At 38.6% G+C, this 26,513-nt stretch overlaps 1 protein-coding gene across 10 annotated transcripts in view; it reads right to left on the bottom strand.

Annotated features, from left to right (window-relative positions):
- Positions 1-26,513, bottom strand: part of ERC1 (ELKS/RAB6-interacting/CAST family member 1) — a 274,434-nt gene that overhangs the window by 86,678 nt on the left and 161,243 nt on the right. For 6 of the 10 annotated variants that reach the window (XM_084206748.1, XM_084206752.1, XM_084206751.1 and 3 more), the window contains 2 exons: positions 24,481-24,612; positions 8,394-8,554 (listed from right to left, as the gene is read on the bottom strand). In XM_084206748.1, coding sequence (XP_084062874.1) covers positions 8,394-8,554; positions 24,481-24,612 — 293 coding nt within the window. Of the gene's footprint in view, positions 1-8,387; positions 8,555-24,480; positions 24,613-26,513 lie in introns of all 10 variants that reach the window. The other 4 variants (XM_084206754.1, XM_084206755.1, XM_084206757.1 and 1 more) reach the window with 2 other exon arrangements.

Genomic DNA, 26,513 nt, shown 5'->3' with positions numbered 1-26,513 from the left:
ACAATGACACCAATCCTCCTGAGATCAAAACTGCTATATTACCAAAACTATGACTTGGCATATGGAGACACCTGGTTGATTTGTCATGATTTAGTCTCAACAAGTTAATTTCTCTGCTCTTTAACACTTTAGTATTTTCTGAACATTTACATATATCTTTGTAAAGATACATGTATATGCCAAATATATTTGACCATTTACTCCAATCATTTTCTGATGAAATCCCCCACTGCTCAAAGCAACTTGCAGTTGTCATCTTTTCACAACACTCTCAGTGGACTAAAATCTTAATTCATGAAATTAAACTAAAAGATCAAACTAGTTGATTGTATAGCAAATACAAGGTATATAATTTAGTTTAACCTCACAGGCAAAGCTTGATTCCTAGATTACATAGTGGAAATAAATGAAGTATTCCTGTAGTTTTCAAGTCAACATGAATTTTAAAGCTGTAGAATGCCAGCAGACTGAAAAAGAGCTATAAGCCTAGAGAAAGCTACAGCCATATCTATTTAGTGCTTGAGACAGGTCTGAAAAAGGGGTTTAGGCAAAAATAACATTGTGTCAAATGATTTTTCAGCATTCCTTATGTTCCTATATGCATTAGCTCCTAGAACAGGAAGAGTTCCCTTCATCCTGCAATCTGCAGAAAGCTATTATAAAACTACTGAACTGGGGAGAACTGACTTAATAGCAGTGACAGCATCATACCTCAAAGAAAGACACTTTCATAGTGATTATTGTCATCTTTTAGGACTTCTAAGTGAACAGTTCTGGTTCATTTTCATGTTTTTGACTGCAGTTACATGGGACCACTTTCACTGCGCACAAGGTATCACCAGACAAACCCAAACCAACAATTCTCAAATCCTGTCACTGTGGAGCTTTCTCAGAAATTCCACAGACCTGAAGATGATGCTTTTTATTTTGCCTAAAAGAAATCAAAAGTATTGGAAAGGGAAGGAAACAAAAAAGACATCATGGATATTCGGATATTCCCATACAATATAAAAACAAAGATTGTATGTACTGCAAACAACTTAACCCAGTTCTCCAGTTTTTCTTACTCAATTCCCACTTGTTGTCCTCTAGGATTGCAGGGAAGCAATTACTTGCTTCAGAGGTTATTTCTGTAATTAAAGCAAATTGACCTCACTTTTTTTTTCAAAAAAAGGAATTTCTGTTCCCCTCCAGAAAACAGACTGGAGTTAGACTTTGCCTTACCTACACCCTGCAAAGCTCCAGTGTTATTTTAAAGCCAATAAAAGAGTGACTTGCACATGCACAGTGACCATGGAAGCACATGCACCCTTGGAGAGTTCCCTCCTTGTGTTTTGAGCTATGCTGACGATGCCCGGATGGGATTTACAATTGCTCAAAGCTACTATTGTTCACACTACATTAAATCTACAATATATGCAATGAGATACCATAATATTTTCACTTGGAACTTCTATTAACCCACAGCTTGACTGTATTTAATGAAATATGTAGTGCTCACAGAGTTGATTTATATGCATTACTATTTACAATTCACATTTATAAAAGAGGAAAAAGCACCCTAAGGAACTCATGGTTCTTTTGACTTTAACAGAGAGTAAAAAGTGCCTGATTTAGTTTAGCTCAGTAACACCCCTGGAAGCCCCAGAATCTTATACTGGATTAGGGATGGAGACAGGAATCACTGATGGAGCTGAAACAGCCAGCATAGGAAATCTAATTTTGCTATCAACCCGGAGCCAAAACACTCCTGCATATTTTAGAACAAAAATCACAGTCATATTTATGCTTCTTCTGTATAGAATGATACACAAACAATGTGTCTGCATGTTGGAACTTGGAAATGTACTTTTGTTAAGTGTTGTTCTAGAACTAAGTGACATGGAGGATTCACACTTCCAAGGGAAAAGCACACAGATAAACTTTTACTTGTGACAGAACTTCTGAGTGTATTAAATTATACAAAACAAAGGCACACAGAATTAGCTAGCAGAAGGCATGTTGGTGCCCTTAGAGCTATCTTACAAACAATCTGTTCTGTATATTAGTCCAACATAAAACCATCACTCTTCCCTATTCCTCTACCAATTTAACACTTGGTTATTTAGGAAAAAAAACCAATTCTTTTTCTCTTAGATAACATGATCTGCATACAGGTTATGATAAAAACAGACTTTTACCAAAGCAATGCCCTCTGGGCAGTAAAGAACATGAAATTTTTTTGTACTGCACCTGCTCCCTAAGGTGGTTTGCAATCATGACTAGCTAAACTGAGAAAAGACAAGAAGGGTATTCATCCTCTAGAGTCAGGATTATGTAAGCCTAAAAAAATCCTACATTTTAGTACTCTGTGTATGTATATGCCAAGATCTCTATTGATGAGATCTTTCAAAGCAGTTTCTGTAGGAATGTTGCAATATCTTAATATAAAATGAAAGCATGACAAAACCTCTACATTTTTAACACTGAGGCTGTATGCTGGATTTTTCACATTCTCATTTGAAAGAGGTTTAATTTTCTTTCACCATCTTGAAAACTATGACACTGAAGGGATCACTTACACTAAACCCAGTCCCTGAAGAAATATATCCAGAAAAATAATCTCCCATGGAAAGGCATGGGAACAAGAGCATAGTGCAGCTAAATTCTCCAGAAATTAATGACTGGACCTCTTTGCCCAACTCCTCCCTACAACATCAATAGTCTTAGAAATTACTGAGTGAAGCAAAATGCTTTAACACCACCTGGTGTAGTTTTCAGCAGTTGGTTTTGCTTCCAGGCTTGTCATGGCTCATTAAGATAGTACAATACTTTCTGTCTGCAAGATTGTTCTCAGGGACCATAGAATTTGAGATAAAATGAGATAGAGAAGGTTTTATCACAAGACAGAACACGACTGCGACATATCATGCCAAGCTTTTAGTATCTGAAAAGCTACAGAAGGAAAAGACTTTCAAGGCAGGTGAAGAGTAACAACAAACCAGTTAGAAAAGGTAAATACTCAAAGAAATAGAGTAGACCATAACAATCTAATTCTGTGCATATTCATATGGAGCATTTCATCCACATAGGCTTTGCTAAAGGGTCATGTCTTTACTCTGCAGTTTTATCACTCAGTGACACTTTGAGATTCAAGATTCACTTATGTGAAACATTTGATTGACCAGTTTAGTAGTGCTGCCCAAAGATGGGTTAAACTCTTCTGCTTGCTTCCATGGTTCAGGCCAGCTAGTGTGAGTTGGAAACAGGAAACAGTGTGGCAGTCTGTCTGTAGGGCTGACAGAACTCTGGTGTCTCACCATCACAGAATCACAAGGTTGGAAGAAACCTTCAAGATCATTGAGTCCAACCTGTTCCCTGACACCTCAACTAAACCATGGCACCCAGTGCCACAGCCAGTCTGTTTTAAACACATCCAGGGATGGTGACTCCACCACCTCCCCTGACAGACCATTCCAGTCTCAGAGTGCTCAGAAGGCTCATGGACAATACAGAAGGACAGGAAGGATAAAAGGACTCATTCCTTAATTGCCAAGAGAAAAAAGAAGTGTGAAGGAGATTATGTTTTCTCTCAAATTTTCATCTGAATTTAAATAGTAGCAAAAGACACCAAGTTTGCAGGAAACCAAGATTGTTCAATAAACTTTAGCCTCAAAAGACAGACAATATATCTGCATGCTGTATTTCAGCTTTCACATTGGATTCTGCACCATTCACTTGGAGATTAACAGCAGTTCCAAGGTCAGTCTATTTTGAATTATTTAAACATGAGATGTAAACATGTATTGTTTAGAAATGGATTATTTTTTGTATTTCAGACCCTTTCAACTGAAGTAGCTACAATTTAATGGGGTGACTATACAGAATTAAAATAAACATATATGATTAAATATTTTATGCTTGAAAAGGACAAAACAAAATTGAAAAGGACAAAACAATGGTAACAGGACACTAGCATGTTAATTTTCCCTGAAAAAGACTAAAAAGAAAATTCCAAAGCTATCAGAATGTCCTGGATTGTCACTGAAACCAAGATGCAGAAGGAGAGAGGGACTGACAGGGATGCACTTGTTCAGCTTTGCCCCAGACAGTGAATCCTACAGACACAGAGTGCCCCCTGTGGGACTTCAGCTAGTTTAAATGCACATGAAACAATCACAGGAGAAGTCCAGGTACAGCTGCTGCCATCAGGTGATATCTGGCACACCAGTGACCCCCGAGCCCGTGAGCCCAGCTCGGTGTGATGTGGCCAGAACGCCACACCTTGCTGATGTGACAGAAATGTGCTGCTGCTGCTTTGTGACACTGACAGCAAACCCAAAGGGATTTCAAACCACAGGGACAGCTGTTCATCTGCTCTGGAGGATGTTGTTATTCCATAACTTCTTTAAAGAGCAGGAAATTCCCTAATTTCTCAGGTGCAGATGACCCAACAAGTTATTGTTGGATGGACATTGATACTTTCTTTTTTTTTAGTTCTGTTCACCATAGGTGTATACAGCCTGAAGTATTTTTGTTTGGTTAAACTGTTTGCAGGCCTTGAAATTACCTCTCACCTCATTTTGGATCTACTGATTTTACTTTTCTGGCAAATAAATTGTATCAATTAATCAGTTTCTTTTGGATTACTTTCAACTTCAGCTTCATAGCCATACCTCCAGACAATGCTGCTGTATTGCTGGGAAGATGAACTTTTCACAAGATAAACAACCTCATCTCCCACTGACTTCATTTTTAGTTGGGAGTGGTCATGTGCAAGGCCTTTTTATTTTTTCTTGTCTGAGAGCCAGAAAATGAAGATGTGGACTTCTCCATCTACCAAGTATTTCTAAGTCATACCATGCAGCAAAACTGTAGCAGAGATATGGGTGAGCAGTCTTCCTGCACAGCCCTGCCTAGGCTGGCATCTCATTTTTATGAGTGGCCCTCAGCAGCTCTCAAGCCTTCCAGCTCTGAGATGAAGAAAGGGAAGTACACAATAAATAGCATCACTGAGCTACACATGCTCATTCATTTCTGATCAATGCCTCCACCCTGTACCAAAGAAACACTATCTGTGGGATGAATTCATGACATTAAAAACTACTGTGATAAATACTCAAATTGTACTCATTATTACTCATGTACAGTCAGACAAGAAATTAAAATACGTTTTCTGACAGCTGGATTTTGAAACATAAATTATTTTCTGTGCTAACAATTCATCTGCAAGATCTTTTGATTATTTTTAGAGAAACAAGAGGATAGTAAATTATTTTCAGAGAAGTAATAATCCTTCTGTTGTGAGCCAGCAGGATGAAAGATTCCACTCTGAAGGGCCAGCTATGTTATGTAAGTCTGCATTCCTTGAATTATAGGGCTAGCAGCAATTGCAATTACCAGGAGAAGGCATAATTCAGGTAAGGGCTATTGGATCCTTCTCCAGGTCTGAAAGAAGACCTTGAGAATGCCCAACTGGGACTTTTCAACCCTGGAGCACATGACTAGGAAGACCCTTCTGGTCCTTCTGACCATAACAAAAGGCCTGTCTAGTAAAAAAAACCAAACAAACATGCAGGCACAGAGTGAGTCTGCTCCCCTCCCCTGTGAGTGCAGTGTCCACTGCTGCAGATTTGGCAACTGCAGGAGCTCAGCCTCAGATTAAACTGTTTGTGCTTGGTTATTTTCACACACTGCCAAAATTTGCTGACAACACCAGGGGGAAAAAAAAAAAAGAAAGTAAAACTGGTGATTTTCAACAGTTTATAACTCAGCTCAGCCTAAGCAGGTTTTTATGGGACAAAGAACAGAGATTTCTCTGTAGACAGCACTTTATTCCTGCCTAATTTAAAAGATTTGCTGTGAATGATGGAAACATTAGAACTTCTTAAAGAAAACATAACAAAACAAAAATCCTAGCAGTTCACTAGTATTTCTCTACAGTAGATCAGGATTGGTGATATAAATAGAGACCATTATCTGCCTCTCTCATAATTATTTGCAATAAAGTTTTTTTAAAGAAAACGAAAATATTAGACTTAAAGGAAGAGAGCTTCAAAATACATAGTATTTCTTCAAGGAGTGAAATTTCTTGCTTGGAATATTTCACACTTGAGCTATTCTAGTGTCCCACTATTCCCTAAGGAGTGTGAAATGATCTTCTCAGGGTTACAGAGTCAGTAGTAAACACAAGTTCTACTCTAAATCCCAGTATTTTAAACATGTATTTTCACCAGCATTATATCTAACAACTTCCTATGAAAACCCAGAGGTAACTTTCTGGAGTCCCCTTGTTGCTTTAACACTTTCTTTTACTCCATATCTGGAATGTCCTAAAGCAGCATTTCCTAAGCTATTTTTCTTGTCTGCTCCCCAGCCCCATTAGCTGACTGCAGGGCTAAGGTTGTTAAATCTACACCCCTAACAAATTTCAAATTTAATCAGTGCTGGTTTGGAGCACCTCAAACTTTTCCCACTGAAGCATACCCTAGAACACAGGAAACAATACTGCTCCACCATCCCTTTGAACAGTACCTGTACAACAGCTGTTTTTCCTCCATAAGAACTCCAAAAGCAGCTAATTGCTTCACAAAACTGGCCACTCATTCAATTACATTTTTCAGTTGAAATAATAGTAAATACTTTAACAACATAACAAATTTTTTGCAAAACTAGAAAACAAATGAGTGCTTTTCATAAAAGACATAGGGAAAGCAGGGCAACAAAGAATATACTGAAGTTTCTGTATATAAAATAAGATATTTAATTGACTGGGAGTCCTAAGTAGAGACTTGTTTGCAACAGAGCCTCATAGTGAGGGCGAGTTTTTGAAGTTTGGATGCCTTTGGCAGCTTTATAGAACTTTAAGACAGAGCAGCTATGACTAAAAACATGCTCAGCTAGTTAACTATACAAATGTAATGCTTTTTCCATCTTTCTCTCCACGTGCTGACAGCATTACCATTCTCTCCAGTGTTCTTCTTCCTTCTGAGGTACAATGGATCTACCAGTTCATGCAGTACCTGATACCACATTTCAGTACAAAACCCTTCCAACAATAACTTACACAGGTAAGAGAGGTCATCATTTAGAAGTGAGTGGTTATATTAAAGGATCTACACAATTCCAAATACATTTCAGGATATGCAGTACACTGCGTGTAGATTTTAATGAGAAGGTTTGGCAGGGCAGTTTGGCAGAAGAAAGTACTCTCAAGTGATTGGAAATGGGATACATCTCCAGTTGCTTTGGATTCCCACATCACCTAAAGAGCTATTCTTCCCATCCCCCCATACAGCAACTCTCAAGGCAGTCAAATTTATAGCTCAATAAATTTTTTTATTAAAAATAAAAAGTGTGGCTTTTAAGTACTGCAGTCTTCCAACATCCTTATGCCAGGTCTAGATCAAACTGTTGTAGCTGAATATGAAGCTGGGGAGGCTTGGCCTACTTTATACAGCAGTTCTAAGTTAAAGTTTCAAGATCTAAGCCACCTCTTTCCATTTTGTAACAGCTGGTTTTCTATCCTTTCATTAAAAAAAAAAAAAAAAAAAGGAAAGGAAAGGAAAGAGACCAGTGTAGAATAGTTAAATAAATAAATAATGGCTCACAAAACCACAGTGGAGGAACCACTGCTAGTCCTGCCAATAAAAATGTTCCTTCTCTTCAGGGCTGGCTAAACAACTGAAAGTGCTTCTAATGAACTGCTGGCAGCACTATCCATCATTGCACTAAATGGATTCATGTCTCCCTAAACCAAGGATAACTATTTATCTGTAATGCACAGTCAGAAATTAGGAAGTATTTAAGCCTGGGAAGTCTAATCCCTCTCTTCTCCCCACCTCTTCAAAGCTTGGCTTTATCCAGGCTTCCTTGTGTAAGGATGATTAGAAAAGTTTGACTGATAGAGAACTTCAAACTGCTCCAGTGCTAATGAATCATTTGAATGAGTTTGAGAAACACTTGAGCAGACCAGAAATCTGCAGTCTGACTTTAACATTACAAACACCTGACATTATATTTATCTTCTCCCTCTTTTTTTGGTCATTTGCTACACTGCCTTGCACCTCACCTTGAAGTAGTTGTAGGCTGCTCAAAACAAGATGGCACATTCATTAGACATAGAATAACTGAATCCCAATAGTTGCTTAGGATCTTTGAAGATGCTATTGTGCAAATAGTAGAAGTCTATTGTAAACAATCAAAAGGAAGAAATGTTTTTGAGCTCTAGAGGAAGTGTGAAAGTGGTGTCAGTAACCCCTGGTCAGAAGTCACCTCTGAAGGCTTGACAGATTACAGATGGCTGCTATCTGCAGAGACACAGCCAGGCAGGGGCTGTCTTTAGAACAAGGATCAGAAAGGAATGCAGAGACATCAATAAAACAAGCCTACAAATAATAAAGGAAGACACTTACTTCATTTCCAGGACCTCCTCCAAATGTTTCCTTCTTTCAGCTCGTAGGTTGGTCAGATGGGTTTCCTTCTCAGCCAAAGATTGTTGTGTAGAGGACAATTTTGCTTTCATTGACTCCAGCTCCTGTTTGACCTTCTCCATAGCCATCATCAGCTCCTCTACCTAAAACATTTTTGGAGAAGACAGGAGGTGAGAAAAATTATGCAGTGTGACCAGCTGGAACTTGCTAAATGTCACAACTGAATGGGAGTACAAATGTTAGCAGGGAATGGAAGATACTCAGCACTTCTGCAGGCTGGAGGCACCATGCAGTGCTGTGGACAGGATGTCTACACTTGACCAAAGCAGCACTGGGAGCAGCATTACAGCTTAGTTTGGTCACATAATCGTTACAATACAAACCTTCAACTCTTCTGTATTTCTGTTTCAGAGAATGGACCACAGGGATAAGAGGATGGCCTGCATGTGTTAACACTGGCCCACAAAAATGCAAGGCATTAAAGGAAACACACTGATAATACACCAAAAGGATAAAACACTTTCACTGTTAATGATGCCTAAAGAGAAACTACATGTGCACTTTGGGAACAAAGGTAACATTTCTGAAGCAGGGAGAGGAATGGGCTCCCATGAAGATGTGAGGCTACATCCCTCAAAATACCATTTGAACAATGCTTTTAGGCACGTGTTGGGATTTAGCAATGTAAGACATTCAAAGAGCTGCTGATGGCAGAGAAGTACAGCAGAACAATGCTCTTCTCTTCAGCAAACTGGAAAGATTCAGAATCAACATGATTATAAATTCTGCCACATCTTTTATACAAATGAAGAGTGATTTTATTTTGTACTCTGAACAGGTTCTGTCTCAAGTAAAATTTGTCACTAATTAACATTGAAAATCACAATACATGCTTAAATCTAGCTACATATAGCATTCAAAACCCTCTGGATGTGCTGGGATAATTTTATAATAAAGCTCAATGGCGCACTGTTACTGCTATGTTTTCTGAAAAATCTCTTTGCCCCAGATTTTCTACTGGGAAGCTGAGAAGCCTTAGAGAAAAATGAAAACAGTAATAATTTGATTTGTTTCTTCTGTGTTTTGCTACTTTGGAATGCGCTTAGAAATTGTTTACCAACAGTTGATTGTTCATTGGTTTCATGTGAATTGTTTTTACTTAATGATCAATCAACATCAAGCTGTGTCAGGACTCTGGAGAGACTAATGAGTTTTTCATTACTATTTTTTAGCTTTCAGTCTGTATTATTTTTCCTTTTTAGTACAGTTTATTATAGTTTTAGTATAGCATTCTTTAGTATATTATAGTATCTTAAAATAATAAATTAGCCTTCTAAGAACATGAAGTCTGATTCATCATTTCCTCCCTTCATGGAGGGTCTCAGAAAATACCACAGTGCACACTACTTCCACTGACTTTTTCCATGTAGGTTTTCTCTTTCCCTCACAAACTGTTCATAAACGATTTTATAATGTTCTTTCAACTGGAGAAACTCAGATGCTACTGCTGCATAAAATGAAATATTTGTATAAATTCAGTATGCAAACACAGCAATGCATTGCCTTTATACCCCTCCATAACAGTCAACTTGTGATCCATGCTGGAAGTGAATTATTGAATTTACAACGAGCTCAATTTCTACTTACATGTTTTTACAAGGAGAGTTGAGTATGTCATTTGCTATATAGGTGCTGTAGGAGGCAAGTATGTAACATGCTTTGATAAATCCTGTACTCCTAAAGGTAGAGCTAATGAGTCAGGACAAACATGGATAATAAGACTGGTTTTCATCCTCAACTGGTGACAGAGCAAGAAACATTTCAACTGAGAATTAGGAGATTTATAAAAATCTAGCACAGACATTGTGCAGTGTTTACTGCAGAAAGCCTTTCTACTTCTATTCAAATGCAGCTGCCAAAAGATGGTATTCTTATGCTTAGCAAACTAAATAAAAGAAATGAAAAGATGCAATTATCATAAACTATTCAAAATGTACAGCCAAGAATTCATCTAATAATCAACAGACCAAAGGAGAACCTCAGTGACAAGTAGTCCCAACTGGCAAGCATGGATATAATAACCAAACTTTCCCTGTTTTATTTGTGTTAAGTGTGCAAAACAAGATCAGAAAATCTGTCAGTTTTTAAAACTAAGAGAAAACTCCATAAAGTGAAATAGAGAGAACATATCAGAAAAGAATGCAAAGAACCGCAGAAATAATACTACTAGGATGGAAACTGATTCTTAGAAAAATGCTGGAGTAAGGAAGGTGCACTTGTGCATCAGCTGCTAGGATATCAGTCTCTGCTTCCTGTGGGTGGATCAAAAATACCTACACACACATTTTCCTTTAAACTGCAAAGAGGCTCTCCAGCTATAAACCCCTGGGCTTGAACAGAAAACCACCTGGAATCAGCAAGCCCCCAGCCAACTGCAACAGTCAAAGGGCCTGTGTCAATCTGTCAGCTGCCAAGATAAAAACAACCTCTGGAGCAACATCTTCTCCATAATCAGGTTTGAAATTTTTCTGACAGGCTTCCTCCCACTGCCAGCCATCAGGGACTGTGATGCTGACACTGAAGGACTGGTTTGCCTGATGTAGATCTGTAATGTGACAGCTCTGAGCTGTTTGGAAGACATGAGGAAACTGGAGCCTGATACCTGGGCCAAGGCTCCTAGGGAGAGGTGGCAAGGGCTAACTCTGCAAGGGTATCTCCTACCAGTGCTTATTGCAGGTACTTTATCTTGTTCTCATTTCTCTATTTGATAACTCTTTTAATTCTAAGGTTATAGTTTGGATTTTTACAGGCCAACAGAAAATTGATCTAATCATGTATTAGGAATGGCTGGAATGTGAGTAGCTTTTAAACTGTGCCAACAACTTGGTTTACAGAACTGTGATTACCTTCCAAGCTCTCCAGCAAGGGCCATTTGTCACACAATTTAAAGACAAAGTTCACCAAAATAGTGATGATTGTATTCACAGTAAAGACCTCATTGTTCAGATTCATCAGGTTGTAGATAGTCCATGGGTCTATTTCAATTAAACTTCTACAAAACAAAACATTTTATTTGGCAGTTTCTGAATCTTAGTGCAGACCTATCTCAGTAAGCAGTTCTGTGAGAAATGATAGAGGAATATTCACTGGAAGCAAACAACTTACAATGCACATCTAATTTAGCCTATACTAAAACCTTCATATCTACCCTTGATTTAATTTCTGTCCCCTGAGAGCAGCTAATTACATAATAAAGAAAAAATATTTGCCAAAACCAGAGCTCTTGGCACGCTGAGACATTTTCAGAGACATGCTGTTGACATTTTCAATTTAGCTGTGGGTAACCTCGTGCCCTGTGAGTTGCAGCTAGAAAGTCTCCACCCATTTCAGAAGATGCTAAGAGTGAACCCTTGCTACTCTTTTCCCCAATGAGAGTACATAAAGCAAGATGTATCTTTGACTGTCTAGGACATAGCCATGATCCAGTTCTCTGCAGACAGGCCAGAAAAGTCTTCATGTATTCTGAGTAGAGAACTTGAATGGAGACTTATTTGTTCATGGTTCTTAGGCCTTAAGTGACCTGCCCAGGTGACAGCTTATCTTTAAGGAAGAACATCAAGCTGAAATAAGTTTCCATTAGAGGAGAGATTTCCTGAGAGATTGAACAAACTATGTGAAAGAAGGCAAAGAATGCCAATTAGATCAGGATGAGATTCACAGCAGCAGAAAAGGGAAATGGCAAGATAGGACAAATACTTTGCATAGTACTGCTTGTCCTTCCTTAGGAAACGTGAAAGCAAGGTGGAGACAAACAGCAATTCAACAGGAGAAGTTGATTTATGTCAATGACAGCCTGTAAAGAAATGATTTAATAACAAAAAAACCTGAAGCTCTTCTCAGGAGCCTATCTACCATCTTAACCTCCCTGCTCCTACAAATTGTTATTTCAGCCTCCTGCAACTGCAAATCAAAACTCCAAAGGCTTTTGCACAGACATAGAGATACCACATTACCTCCAAATATGAAGTGCTTCCAGTAAACCTTTCTGGCACACCACTGGGCAATGTGAAGCCAGGGACTTGCAAAGAGCTTGGTCAAGTTCCCCAAAACCAATAAAAAGACAGCAAAATTGAGAAAGGGACTGTATACACAAAGTATTACTGAGGCTGGAAATCCTTCCAACCTCTGTACTACTCTTGGAATGATTTCTGATGATCAGCAAAGGCAAGCTCCAGTTCCTCACCTGTCACATGGGAACTAATGCACTGCTAAGAATTCCTGAGTCACAACTGATATTTCAGGCCAGGAAGAATGCTCATATCAACTGATGTGGTTATTACTGTTTGCCTCTAAAAATCAGAGCCCAAAGACTCCAACACCTGAAGTCAATCCAGACAGACAACTCACTAACAGAACCTCAGCATCCCCAAACACTTCAGATTGTTTATATTACAGTGCAGTGGCAGCTACCCCTTTTTCTTCCCATTGTGAGCTCTCCTCAGTGCTAAAGCATCACCTGAAGATAACTTTTCTACTGCACAGAACATTGGAAAAGGCTTCTCTAGCCCTCTCAGGAAGATAGTTCTAGAGCTTAATTTTCTGCTTGTACCTTTTCAGAGAAGCAGAGCAATTCTGGGTCATGATCCAAGCCACAAATGCAGCAAGAATGCTGGTACCACAGTGTAACTCACTAGAGTGGGACTGGGCAGCTCCAGAGAGGCAATGGCAGAGTCATCAGTCAGGGGGGAAAAAAGAGCACAATGCTGTACACTTGAAAAAACACCTGCAGGGGCAGAGGCTCTGTTCTGAAATGGTGACACACAGAACCCATGTTTACAGGCTATGTGCATACCAAGAATGAGGAGAAAGCTGAAGAATGCCCTACACAGACACCACAAAGGAAAATGTTCTAGTCTCAAGTGACAGGATACGAATGCATCCAAATTCACATGTGTATGACAGGCATTAAAACTAGCAAATCACTGGCAACCTATATAAAAAAATCTTATGTTAGGTAAGGCTTTTTCTCACCTGTAGATTATCAATCTTTACAAAGAAGACTGTGTATCTGCTTTTGTTTTTCATTTTTTCATGGAATGGTTTGGGTGGGAAGGGACCTTCAAGCACCACTCTCCTGCCATGCCCTTCACCAGGCTGGGTCCCTCAAAGCCCCATCCAACACAGCCCTGAACACTTCCAGTGATGGGACATCCACAACTCCTCAGGGCAGTCATTCCAGTGTCTCACCATGCTTATTATATAGAACTTCTTCCTCATCTCCAATGGTTTTAAACTCTCAGTTTAAAACCATTGACCCTTGTCTTTAACTAGAGACCTTGGGGAAGAGTCTCTCTCTCTCTTTCAACTCCCCTTTTTATACCTCAAGGTTGCAATGAAGTCTCTCCAGAGCCTTCCCCAAACTGAACAATTCAAATTCCAGGGTTTCCTCACAGGAGAGCTGCTCCAGCCCTCTGATCTCCTTGGCCTCCCCTGGACCTGCCCCTTCGTGTCCTTCCTGTGCTGGATGCTGCAGGTGGGGTTTCTCCAGAGCTAAGGAGAGGGGAGAATCCCCTCCCTCAACATTACCAGTCTGAAATTAAAAGCCTCAAAGGGCATGACAAAGGTACCTGACTGTTACACTAAGATCCCTACTCCTAAGCTGTGGATACAGTATTTTAGGTCAAACCTAGGAAACACAATTCAGTGTTTAATTACATAGAGTTGTTTTTATGCTTCTGATTGAAGGAAAGAAATTCTAGTTCTTTCAATATACATACAGGCCATGGGACAGCTGTTTGTATTCATTATTGTGTCTCAAAAGTTCCAGGCAGAATACAAAATGATGGCACTTTTGAGCACAGAAGTACAAATACCAACATAAGTAATTTTCCATGATCTGTGTATAAATCAATCACTAGAGATCTTTCCAAAACCATCTCAGCAGGCTAACAAGTATATTTAAAATTATTTATTTTCTAAACATAGACCTGTTTTGTATAAACAAGAAATTAGCATTGCAAGACAAAATGCAATAAGAATCTGTAGTTTAACCCAAAATTAATTAGGCAAGCAAAACAAAAAGTCTTGCAGTTAAAAGTCAGTAAAAAGAATATCAGAAGGACTGAAAAAGTAATTAACATTTCTCAAAGTGCCACTCTCAGATGACAGTCTCCTATTTATCTACAGCTCTTGAGTTTTTAAAGTATTTTTTATCTCACTATGTACATTGCTGAAATCATAAAGAGACTGCAAATTTCTGCATTATCTTTTACCCAGTTGAACTGATTAGACTGCAGAGAAGGAAAAGAAATAGACATGAAAAGAAAGACAAAGACAAGAGATCTGGCTCCGTGTAAACTTGTTTGGGTCCCAGAAAAAAATTCCTAGAACAGATGTTAAGACATGGAAAAAGCACAGGCCAGACTTGGGACTTAGGCATGTAATTTAACTGCCTCCAGTAACATATTACAGGGAGAAAGCACCGAGTCTGACATAACTTGGATTGCCAGCAGGACCAGATGGTTTGCTTAAATCACAAGCTAATAAACCTTTACACAAAATAAGAGGGAAATGAGTTATGGTTTCATCATAGCCCCATTTTCGTTAAAGCAGTAGGGTGGCTTTAAGGTACTCTTAAAGATTATATCCAAGACACTTAACTAAACTCTTGGCTATTCTGAATTAAGGGAACTTCAAATTCCTATAGATATTGGGAAAACTGTTAGGTACAGCTTCTTTAGAGCTAAAAGTATCAGAGGAAAAGGAGAGAAATCAGTAAACAAGAATTTCAATTTTCAATAACAAGAAAGCTCTTCCTGCCCCTCAGTAAAATGATACTGTAATGTCTGATTTGTAAGGTAAGGACAGCCCTCAACCACAGAACAGCAGAAAGCTCTGCCTCACTGTCAGCAGAGGGGTGTAAAGCAGGATGGCTCTGTCCCACCACTCAGGCTGGAGCTCTGGCTTCGATTCAAGCCCCTCTTATTCAGCACCAGTGCACAGGATGCAGTAATTAAGATGTTTCTATCACTTCTACCTGCATCTCAAAGGGGGTGCCAGACTTGCAGCATCCTTTTGCCAAAGTCAGCTTTGCACAGCATTAGAGGACTGTGGCACACTGCACATGGAAAAGGAATTCTGTTTGAGGTAAAGAGGGGAGTGTTGAAGCTGTGAAAATGGCTGGTGGATTATCAGTTCTCCAGAGAAAGGCAGGATCTTCTGATCATCTGTAATATACAGCAGTAATTTTAGGGATGAACTTTGTCTTTCTTTACATTACTGTGTGGCTTTCTTAAGTCTTTGTGCCTTTGTTTTTTTGGTTGTTTGGATTTTGTACATTCAGCATCCCTGATAAAATAGTGTCTTGGTGGCTTAACAGAACTGGTGGCAGTGTTCTGTTCTTACCTTATTAAATGGGAAAAAGGAGAGGAGCAAGATAAAGAGAACAAAAGCCCATGGTCTGAAAATCTGCAGGACATTGCAGATGAATGCAATTTTTCTTATCACCGTGAAACTGAGATATTTAGACAGCTGATGTCTCTTATTTCCATGAGCTGGTCTCCCAACAAAAACTTCATTATAAAAAGAGCATCTGATAATAAAAAGGAGTTAATGCTCTGTTATTGCTCCTTGCTGTCTCCACTGATGGCTCTAGGCAAGGAAGAGCACTAATGAGATTGACCAGACATCAAACATTCCCATGTTCCTCCTGCAGAAGCCACACAAACATCAACAAAGAAGTCTCTGTCAAGGGTTTTGTTACTTGAGGGTTCATCAAGTTTTTTTCACTCATACTCTCAGAGCACTGAGTTTTTGTATGAAGAAAGAGGAATCAGGATTCACAGATGTTTGGAAAAGAGAAAACTCCTAAGCCTTCAGAACTCAGTAAGTCACAGCTGTGTCCTGTTAGGATGTTTGGAGGTAGCTTTGACAGTTTCATCTCCTAAATGAGGGCTACAACCTACACAAATAAGCAACAGCTTACTGCTGGGACAAGAGCTCTTGAGAAGAAAACAATAATTGCCTCTGCTTAACACAAACAAAATATTTGAGTCAGGCCTTGAATAAAAGTAAGGGAAAACAGAACTTATTTCTACTGAGGAAAAAAAATCTGTTTCAGTCACTGGTATCTGAAGAGTGTAACAAGTTACAATTCTATTTCCACACTTTCCTCAAGCAAAACCATTATCCAATGAAACATTCTCATGTTTTTTAATCCACATAACCATACCAAAGGAAGCTGTCCTATTCTACTTTACATGGATCTATAGTCTCAGGAAACTGTCTTGTATTCATCTTTCACCAATTCCCAACCCTTGGGAATACAACAGCAATCACTAGGAACAATAATCTAACTTGAAAAAACTTGGATTTTGATCACCTTTTAAAAATCTGTACAGAGACCCTAGAATGCAGCACGTGAAGCACATCCTGTGCAGCACTGCACACGTTGTGCTCATTTGGCACAATTTATCACATCCAAACAAAATTCTCTAGATCTATGATTAAATCATGAGACTCCAGCCACAACTCTAAACATGGCCATCTTCAAAATAAATTGCCCTTTCTTAGGTTGCATCTACTGCTGCTAAGGTAGAAGTGAGACTGCCCAAGGGTTTCAGCAGGTTTTTACCAGCTTTCTGCAGACCATGCTGATTTCCATTTTGCTGCATTTTAGACAATTTCAGATTAACTAGGATATGTCATTATGGCAGACAGTTTAGACCTAACTGAATAATGTTCCAAGTAAATATTTAATGCTGTGCTACACAGCACAGCAAAGACTGTCAATTCATACACCACAGATTGATTTTCCAAAGAGAAAAATTCTGGTATGATGTATTAACTCACTACAAGCAGTGAAAAACGTTATGCTGATGATTCCATATACAACTTTAACACTCTTTTCCCAAAAGACATTAAGGATCATGAACATAAATTAATGAAAGCACATGCAGTGCCATGTGAAGGCTGAAGAAGCACAGTCTCATTGGCAAACTCAGCAAAGTTTCCACCTCTACAAACTTGTGGAAGCAGATCTTTAGCACTGTAGTTAACAGAAAGCAAGTAGCAGAACCTAATTACAATAAATAAAAAGAACTTCCACTATTTGGAGCCAACTGAATTCAGGCTGAAATTCAGTGAAGGGTTTGAAGGAATCCAATGGGAAACAGCAGTACAGGGAAGTCAGAAAGTTTTTGTGTGAGAAGGAAATACTTCAAATGAAGAGGCATCCTCAATTTAATGAGCCTCAAGCTTGTCAGGCTTCTGTGTTTTTCTATATAGGAGAATGCTATGGAAAGGAAAATTTATTTTCTTGCACTTAATGGATTTAGAGGAAAAATCAATAATGTCAGAAAAAGAACATATATGAATCTATTGCTTAAGTCTAATGAGTTTTTCTAATGCTTTAACCTACATATTATTGTATCACACTTACATTTAAGATCACAGAGAATGCAGCTGGAAAGGAATTTAAAATGAAGAAAGCACAGGACTAGCTTAAACAAATATTAAGACAAGTATTTGTGTGGCTCCTCACAATTGCAAGCAAGCATTAATGTAACCAATTCTGCAAGAATTTGATTTTCTCTTGAGCCACAACAAATAAAATGCTGCCTTGAAGTAGATGCTTAAGAAAATAATGTAACAGGCAGAGGGATGCCAAGATAGAGCTTTGTCTGGGATACCTGACTTAGTGAAAGGCATAACATGAAATCAGTATTTACCCATAAAACAATAAAAAGGGATAAAAATACAGATAAAATGATCTTAAAATTAGCACTTGCACCAAATTTCTATATAACATTTTCCATGAGTATTTCTCATTCCATTATATGAAAAGGTGAGTTACATGGAGAAATGCTCAATGTTTATTTTGCACAAAGGTTAATTATGCTTTCAGTGTCCCCAGTTCTCCTGAAAGTCATCAAATTCTGACTGCTTTGCAACCTTAAAGGAGAGCAACAAATTAAATAAAAACAAAGTCATCATCCCTGGAGGAATTTAAAAGACAGGTAGATGTGTTGCTTAGGGACATGGTTTAGTGGTGGGCTTGGCAGTATCAGGTTAATGGCTGGACTCAATCATCTTAGAGGTCTTTTCCAACCTAAACAGTTCCATGATTCTAAAAGATTTTGAAGTTGGTTTTTTTTTCCTATAATGTTAGAAAAGATCTCTGCCTCAAAGTTGCTAGGCATGATTTCCTATTCATTTCTCTCTCCATTCATTTTTCCCATCTGGAGATAAAAAAACCCTCCCAAGCCCCCAGCTCAGCACAGCTGAACACAACTAAGACAGAAAAAATTCCACTCTTCCACCTCTTAAAAGGTACATTACTGAATGCAGAGGGAATTACACACCAAATTACCTCTCCCTTGCAGGGAGTGTGACTCAGTACAAATCTGTGTATTTTTAAAGGAAAAGGTTATGTAATCCATTTAAATATCCAGGGAAAAGAAGTAACATTAGGGAGATGCAGTGCTCCTAAAAATTACTGCAAACATATTCACTGACAGGGCCCAGTGAACTTCAGTTACCCAAAATGCTTTCTCCAACCAAAGCAGAACAATCAGACAAAGGAATAAAGTAAATCTCTTGGAAAACAATGGTAAGATTATACTTTGGGCTGACACAAACTTAAAAAGCTCTTAAATTTTTTATCAGTAAAACAAAGTAAAATATAAAATTTTAGCACAGAATTTTACTTAATATGAACTAAGTACTCAAATTACTTTGCACGTGTACATATAAACACACACTCAAAAGCCAAATTGATCTTGGCAGAGTTTTACAGAAAAGAGCTTTTCAGCAGATATGCAAGGGAAGTTCAGCCAAAGAAATGTAAACTCCCAAGAAAAATCTTTAAAAAAGCCTCCAGCACCTTTACCCCCAAGCCATACCTTGGATTACTGCCTTGATCCTCTATCTCTAAGTTTATCAAATTTCTCACTAGGATACAGATACAGAAGAAGAGTTAAAAAGCATTAAAGCAAGCTGTCCAGCATGTATTACAGAGCAATCAGGACTCTGACATTTCTGTGGTGCTCAGAAAACATCTACAGATAATTAGTTCCTGAGAAATTCCACTTGGTATTTTTTCATTTACAGGGACCTGCAGAAAGTAACTTAGTGTGTCAGAATTTGTGCTGTGAAATAATTCCAATTATTTCTCAACATATGTGAGAAAATATTTCAGAACTATTTCAGTAACAAAATGCTCAGCAAAAAAGATATGTCTTAACTTACCTTGCATTTTTAGAAGGTATTTAATAGGAATGCATCCAATATATGATAAATCTGTTGTAAATGTACTTTCTATTCTATTCTTACAATGAATTGTAGTCTAAATAGTATTTGCTAGAAAGTTAAAACCAGAATGGTGTTCTGACAGAAGGGCAAATGACAGGTACAATTCAAAACTTGGTGAGAATTTCAGCACAGTTACTTACAGATTAGACAAAAGGCTCTTGGAGGCTCTACTCTACATTCAAACCCTTGCAGACCTTGTATTTACAATAGGGAAATGGGAGAGAACTGTGAAGGAGGTTCTGGTTGAGTTAATAACCTATTTCACCTTTATTTTTCCTTAACAAACAGGTAACAATTTTGAAGTAGGCATATGTGATATAGAATTTCAGGAGTCTTGTCACCAACATTTTACACATGATGTGTACCTGAAATAATATTAAATCCTGCTGAAATAATTTATAGAGACAGTGGGAGAAAGGAATGAGTGTAAGAAAATACATTTAAACAATACATTACTTTTACAATATTCAATCTTTTGTATTTTCCATCAAAAAAGGAAAATAGACAAATCTGCCCTATGTAGGATAAAAAGATACAGTGTATGAATAAAGACAAAGCTATTTATAGGTTGACATACTTAACCTCATTTAAAATGTCCCACTGTGAAGCATAACTTCAAAAAAAGTTGATGGAAGGTGTCAAGATCAGCCTGCTAACTCAAAAATTTCAGTTTAAGCAGCTACTTAAGGAAGGAAGGACTGATGAGGTAATGGCCATTATTTTATGTCCTCATTTGCCATCATATTTTAGGGTAAGGAGTTAAATGTTAGCTGATACTATACAGAGAGTGCATTTAAGCAGGAGTTGATATTCATGAGAGAACAGAGCTGCACTACTATCAGCAGGAATGTTATTTAAATTTCTAAAATCTTCTGCTTTTCAAATTTGAAGGAAACAAAATAAGCTAGAGAAATGTATGTTGTGGTCAGGCATCTCACTCAAAGAAACAGGAGCCCATTGTAAAGGCTGCAATAAGTTTCTGGTAGAAATATTTTTAGTAATAATACTAAGCAACTCCTGCCTTCACTTCTCAGTCTTGCCCACACAGGTCAGCACTTCCTCAGGTGTACCTCAAGTTGTGCATGGGGATTCATGAATGAGGGCAGTGGAAGTGCTTCACATGAAAAAATCCCTTCAAAAAATAAGACAGATGTTACCATGAACTGCTCCAGGCCACTGCTCCATTTCACAACACAGCCCCAGAATGACCTCAGCTGGGGAAACAGCTGGGATGTGCACTCAAGATTGGGGATGAAAGTGAGCAAGGAAAAATATGAAGTATTTGTGAAAACATTTGTGAACTGTGCCCTCCAATAAGGAAGGCTAGAAATGCCAGTAATGCTACTACTGTGCTCCTTGAGACAAGAACCTGTCAATAATTACTGATCAACACCGAGTCAGAGAATTTAAATCTGTGTTTCACTTTATTTCACAAAAAGGGTCCCACTCTCTCATGAAGATCAAAGCACATTTCCAGCATTGTCCTGGGAATGGTGCTGATGAGGACTCAATTCATACAAAGGATCACCTGCTGCTTCCTGCTGCAGGAGAAGGGGTGGTAAGATGCACCAGGACAGTGAAAGGTTTGTGAACAACACAGGGCCTCTTTTCAAATAAAACCTCCAACAGTTTTTCTAAGGGAGCAAAACTACTGCTGTATTTCTGAGCAGGGAAAAACTTCTGTGCAATTCTATTTTTCTCCCCTGAGGAACACAATGACAGCTTTTCTAAAATAAACTCAGATTTGGTAAATGCAGAAATAGTGTCTGAATCTACATTTACCATGAAACCTTTATGATAGAAGTGTTTATCTGAGACTCCCTGCCTTCAGCCTTATGGGAGTACTAACAAAGAAGTCTGCATGCACCTTCTGCCTTCCACACAGAGGGCTGAACCAGCAGGCACAGGCACAGGACCAAATAACCCCAGAGCTGTGAGGAATTCACAACAGTATCTCCACAGAGGATTCAGCAGGTGCACCATCACAACAAGGTGACTATTATTAGAAAGAAAGGCTTGAAAGTTCTTCAGGCCTTCCCATCTATGCAAGAGTGCCTCATCTGCTCTCTGCATGGCAGGGTTCCTGCTATACAGATCAGTGGGGATATTAAAACTGTGCCCAATTCAATGGGGGCACTGCTTCCAACAGGGAATGCCTGATTTTATTTTTGAGAAAGGTGAAAGAAAGAACAGGTCTGAAATGGTGACATAAACAGAAAGCTTTTAGCCATCAGGAGATGTCCTGCATCCACAGATTGTGTATTAACAGAGTACCCACTGTCACAGTTGATACACACTGACAGGATATTTTCAAACACTGCATTAAAGAGAGCAACATTTCAATCTGTAAGGGATATATGAGAACCATGAAATCCAGGGTGGCTTCGTGGACACTGTAATTCAAATCTGAAACTATAAAACAGCACAACAACACCCATCATGAGATGATGGAGGGCAGGATTACACAAGACAGGGCTACAGTAACAACACAGAATATTGGGGCAGAGGCACACACAGATGAGATGTCCTCATACCTTGAACCACCTAAAGCCAAAATGGTTGACCTCATGCACTGATTCATTAAAAAGCTTCAGACAGGCAGTGAAGTGGCAGAATGGTAGAAACAAGATAAACAAGAGAGGAAAGAAAAAGCATGCAATTAAAAGCAAATTAAAGTCAGTTTGAACAACATCAACATGTCAAAAATCACACAGATCACTCACACTTGGTTTAAGAATATTAATAACCTATTATATGGTTTGTAAAAAGTCAATGGATTTGCCACTGATAGAATATGGAACATGGAGTCTTGCATTTTAAAATTCTAATATTACCTGTGTTTGTCTTTCAAAATTCTACAAAGAATTTCCACAGGACACGATAAAACAAAGAGGGCATTCTTTAAAAGTAATTGAAGAAATATGGACTGAAAAACATTTGAAGGGAAGTCTCCTCTGCCCCTTGGAAAAACAGCTACTTCCCACCACTCTAAATACACCAGACTGCATTTAACTGACACCAGAACAAAATCCTGCTGGACAAAGTGGGGCACAGCAGGATTCTCAGGGCTGACCAGAAAAAGAGTCTGCAGATCCTTTTCTGCCCTGCTGATTTGTTGCTCATGTTTTAAAAACCATGACTGGTCTGAGGTGGCAGTTTAGTTCTGTTACAGCAAGCCACTGCTGCCATCGGTGTCAACTTTTTTTCTTCCAACATGGCTGCTCTCATTCCCTTCTCCTTCCTCCTCCTCACTTCTGCATACACTGCTACATCCAAATTAATTTCTTTTTAATGCTGTTACCCACAAATCTTACTTGTCTTGGCTGTCTTCCTCTCTTCTCAATCTCTCTCTTGACCCTGATGGTTTATTCATCTTCTGACTGTGCATTTCCCTGCCTTGCCTAATTTTTAAGATCTTACACCCAATTCCAACAATCTATTTTTTATATTTATATGTATATAATATATTTTTATAATTATATATTTTATATTCTTTGAGGACCAGCTTCTGGGTGCTCAAAGAATATAAAAATGGTCACTTTGTCTTATAACAAATCAATTAAAACATTTTAACATCCTAGGCATCAAATCACACACCAGTTTTTTTACTTCAGTGCCTCATCATGGAACCCAATGCTTTGTGAGATATATTTTCCTTTCAAGATCTAATCTTCAAAGTAGCAACCACTACCCAGTTAACATTTCTATTTCATGCATTTTTTCAAAGGCTACAAGAAGTTTGGAAAGAATGCATTCTTGAAGGTGAGTTCCATCCCACTGTCTGTGATCCTACAATACAGAATTATCCTCAATACATCCATCAGCAAACAGCTGAGCTCGACTCTAGCTCATAGAGAAACAATTGCTATCTCCAGGAAAACTTGGATTTCTACTTCTTTTCATTAAAACCTGTGATAGAAGAATATAGGATAAGAAAAACCTCTTAAAATGTTTCTTAAGGTGCATTTGGTCAGAAGTGCTGTCAAGTAAATAATAAAGACAAGGAAATTCCTCCATTGAAATGCAACTTAACCAAAGGCCCATGTTTGCTAGTTACTGTCCTAAGGAACAGTGAAAAACACTGAAGAGGCTCACAAAATTAAGAGTGCCAGTTTCACCTACTGCTTCACAAGCTTTATCAAATTCTCATGGATTGATTCATAACTTAGGGTATGCTTTCTTGATGATTACTTACCTGAGCTAAAATTAGGCATGTCCATGATTCTTCAGAGTATCAGTGGCACAAAATCAAGTAATACATGAAAGTTTCTGCTTGTGACTTCAGCACACAAGTGTGTATTTTCTGTGTGCATGCTTGGCTCAAGCCAAGGGATTTGTGTTTTTCACCAGTTGTCTTGCAAGTGTAAGGAGACTATGGTCCATAAACATCAACCAGGCTAATAGAAACCATTGTCTTTCAAATAAATTCAATGAACAAGACAGTAAATCTAAGTATACCTTACACACAGGAAGGCAGCTTTCACAGGCAAGAGAGATCAGAAGAGTTACTACTTAAACCAATTTCAAAAGCTCAGGATACCTTATATTTTGATTTTAATTTGTAGAAAACCTTACCTATGAAAGACAACTTACTATGAAGGCTTTGCAGAATTTATGAGTTCTGTTACCTAACAGTGGAACAGACACACAGGATCAAAGAAAGCCAGCTGTGTTTCAGGCAGGAAAGCAGGGAAATTAGTACTTTACTGTCTGGTTACTTTCCTAGGAGGGCTACCAGTGACTTTACAAGATTGCAGACCTGTTTCTCAGCATTGATCCTGGCTGACTCCTCTTGTGCTAGCACCATTTCTCGCTCTGCAGTTATCTGAACACTTTCTCTGAGTGCCTCTTCCAACTCTTCAATCCGATCATCCTTTTTACGCAGATTGTCCTGGAAAATGACGGGAGATGAGGTGAAGACCACTTGTTTGGAAGTACAGCCTTTTAACCAACCAAGTTTTAAGCCAACCAAAATGTGTTTCTCCCTCCCAAGGTGCAAATTGCAGGCAAATAATCTTCACACAAAGGAAAGAATGATGAAGGGACGCAGGAGTAAGAGGAAGATCGCAGTAAAGAGAAGGAGAAAGCAGCAAAGCAGGACCTCAAAGCAAGAGAGCTTGTCTGGTGCGGCTGCACCACAGTCCTGTCAGATTACACAGCACAGAGAAGCAAGGATTGTTGGAAAAGAAGGATTAGTAAGCAGCTCTGAAGAGGCAGAGAAGCCAGAAGTGGCAGGAAGGTAGCAGGCACTCAGAATTGCCCATTGGGTCACACATTCAGCAGCAGGAGCGGTGAGAAGGGAAACAGAGCACTGACTGCACTTTGGAATTGGCATTTCCAGGTTAAGAGGGAGAAAAGCAAACACTGACCCAACAGAGTCTTCCACTGTTCTGTTAAGTCTTAAAGGAAGTTTTACACCCAAAGCCAGCTAGGAAATATGAAGGATTCATCTGGGCTGTCTGAATCTCAGACATTCAAGTATTAAGACTCCCTAAAAACTTATTCCTTGATTAAGAGCATCTTCACAGCTGTGAGTTCAGATGTGCCTCATATGTTCAGACCACTGAAAAAAACTTACTGCTCCTCAAAAAATGTTTTATTGGTTTCTACAAGCAGCATAACTTAAAAAAAATATATATGCAAAATAATGGTATTGCTGTTTATAAAGGAGACTCTCCTAACTTGAATCTTGCAAGGAAAATAAATGTGTCTCTCCTGCCTCTGCAGAAGCAGCTTTACAGAAGGCTTCAAAGCAGGCTGTACATACATGAATGCCCTGGACCACAGCTGCTTAACAAATCCACCACAAGGGAGCAGCTGGATGGAAGATTTCTGCATTCCTTGTCTTGCAGATTGGTTTAGATCACAGGGTTCCAATGAGATATTAATGCACACTGAAGTTAATATATGACTTTTTAGCCATCTCAGTAGCAGTGGAAGAGTCAAAAATGCTTTTATTTGTTGACATTTTCCTCTTTGTCCCCTTTGGCTTCTGGCCTTTTGTATTTAGGATTGTAATTTTCCACTTACACTGAAAATATAAAGAATAAGGAAAAAGAAGACTGACTTGGAAAAAAAATTGTCCTTGCAATGTTCATAATGAAAAAATTAGTCACTGGAGTTTAACAAATGAATCTGACTTATTCCTTGATTCCTGCTTTCTAGGACCACATCCCCAAAGATACTTGTATGAAAACCATTTCTGACAGTCTTGAAACTGCCACTTTCATTGAGAGTGTTCAAGCAGAGATGCTGAGCCTTGTATCAGACTAGTGCAGGACCTGTGGCACCAGTGCCCTGGCAAAGAGCAAGGCTGGTACTCAGCCACCAGCACAGGCAGCAGGAGCTGTTAGGCTTTGCAAGCAGAGCAGTTTTCTGCTGATGGTTACATTGCAAGATGCATTCACAGGGCAAGTAATTGCTGTTTTCTAAAAAAACAAATGGAGAGATCTATATTTCAAAAATAGGAGCTGCTTAACATTTTTTCATATTTTCAGAATCTTTTAGGAACACTGATACCATCTTCCAAATACACTTTATGGTTATAATAAGCATAAATGAAGTCTCATCAAAAAGATGAATAACAAGGTTATGAAAAGTTGTGCAAGGAATAGAAACCATTTCAGATATAGGAAATATTTATTTGCCTATCTGCATTACAGAGTAATCATGAATTTTACTCCTTGATATATCATTCATGAACAATCATGTGAATGTGTAGTTTTCTGTGTCAACAGAAGTGGGAATTGTGCATTTTAACAGCAGCATTTAAACTGGAAACTCCTTTAAAAT

Source organism: Fringilla coelebs (genome assembly GCF_963513975.1).
Source record: "Fringilla coelebs genome assembly, chromosome: 5".
Taxonomy (NCBI): Eukaryota; Metazoa; Chordata; class Aves; order Passeriformes; family Fringillidae; genus Fringilla; species Fringilla coelebs.
This window is presented reverse-complemented; position numbering and strand designations above follow the sequence as displayed.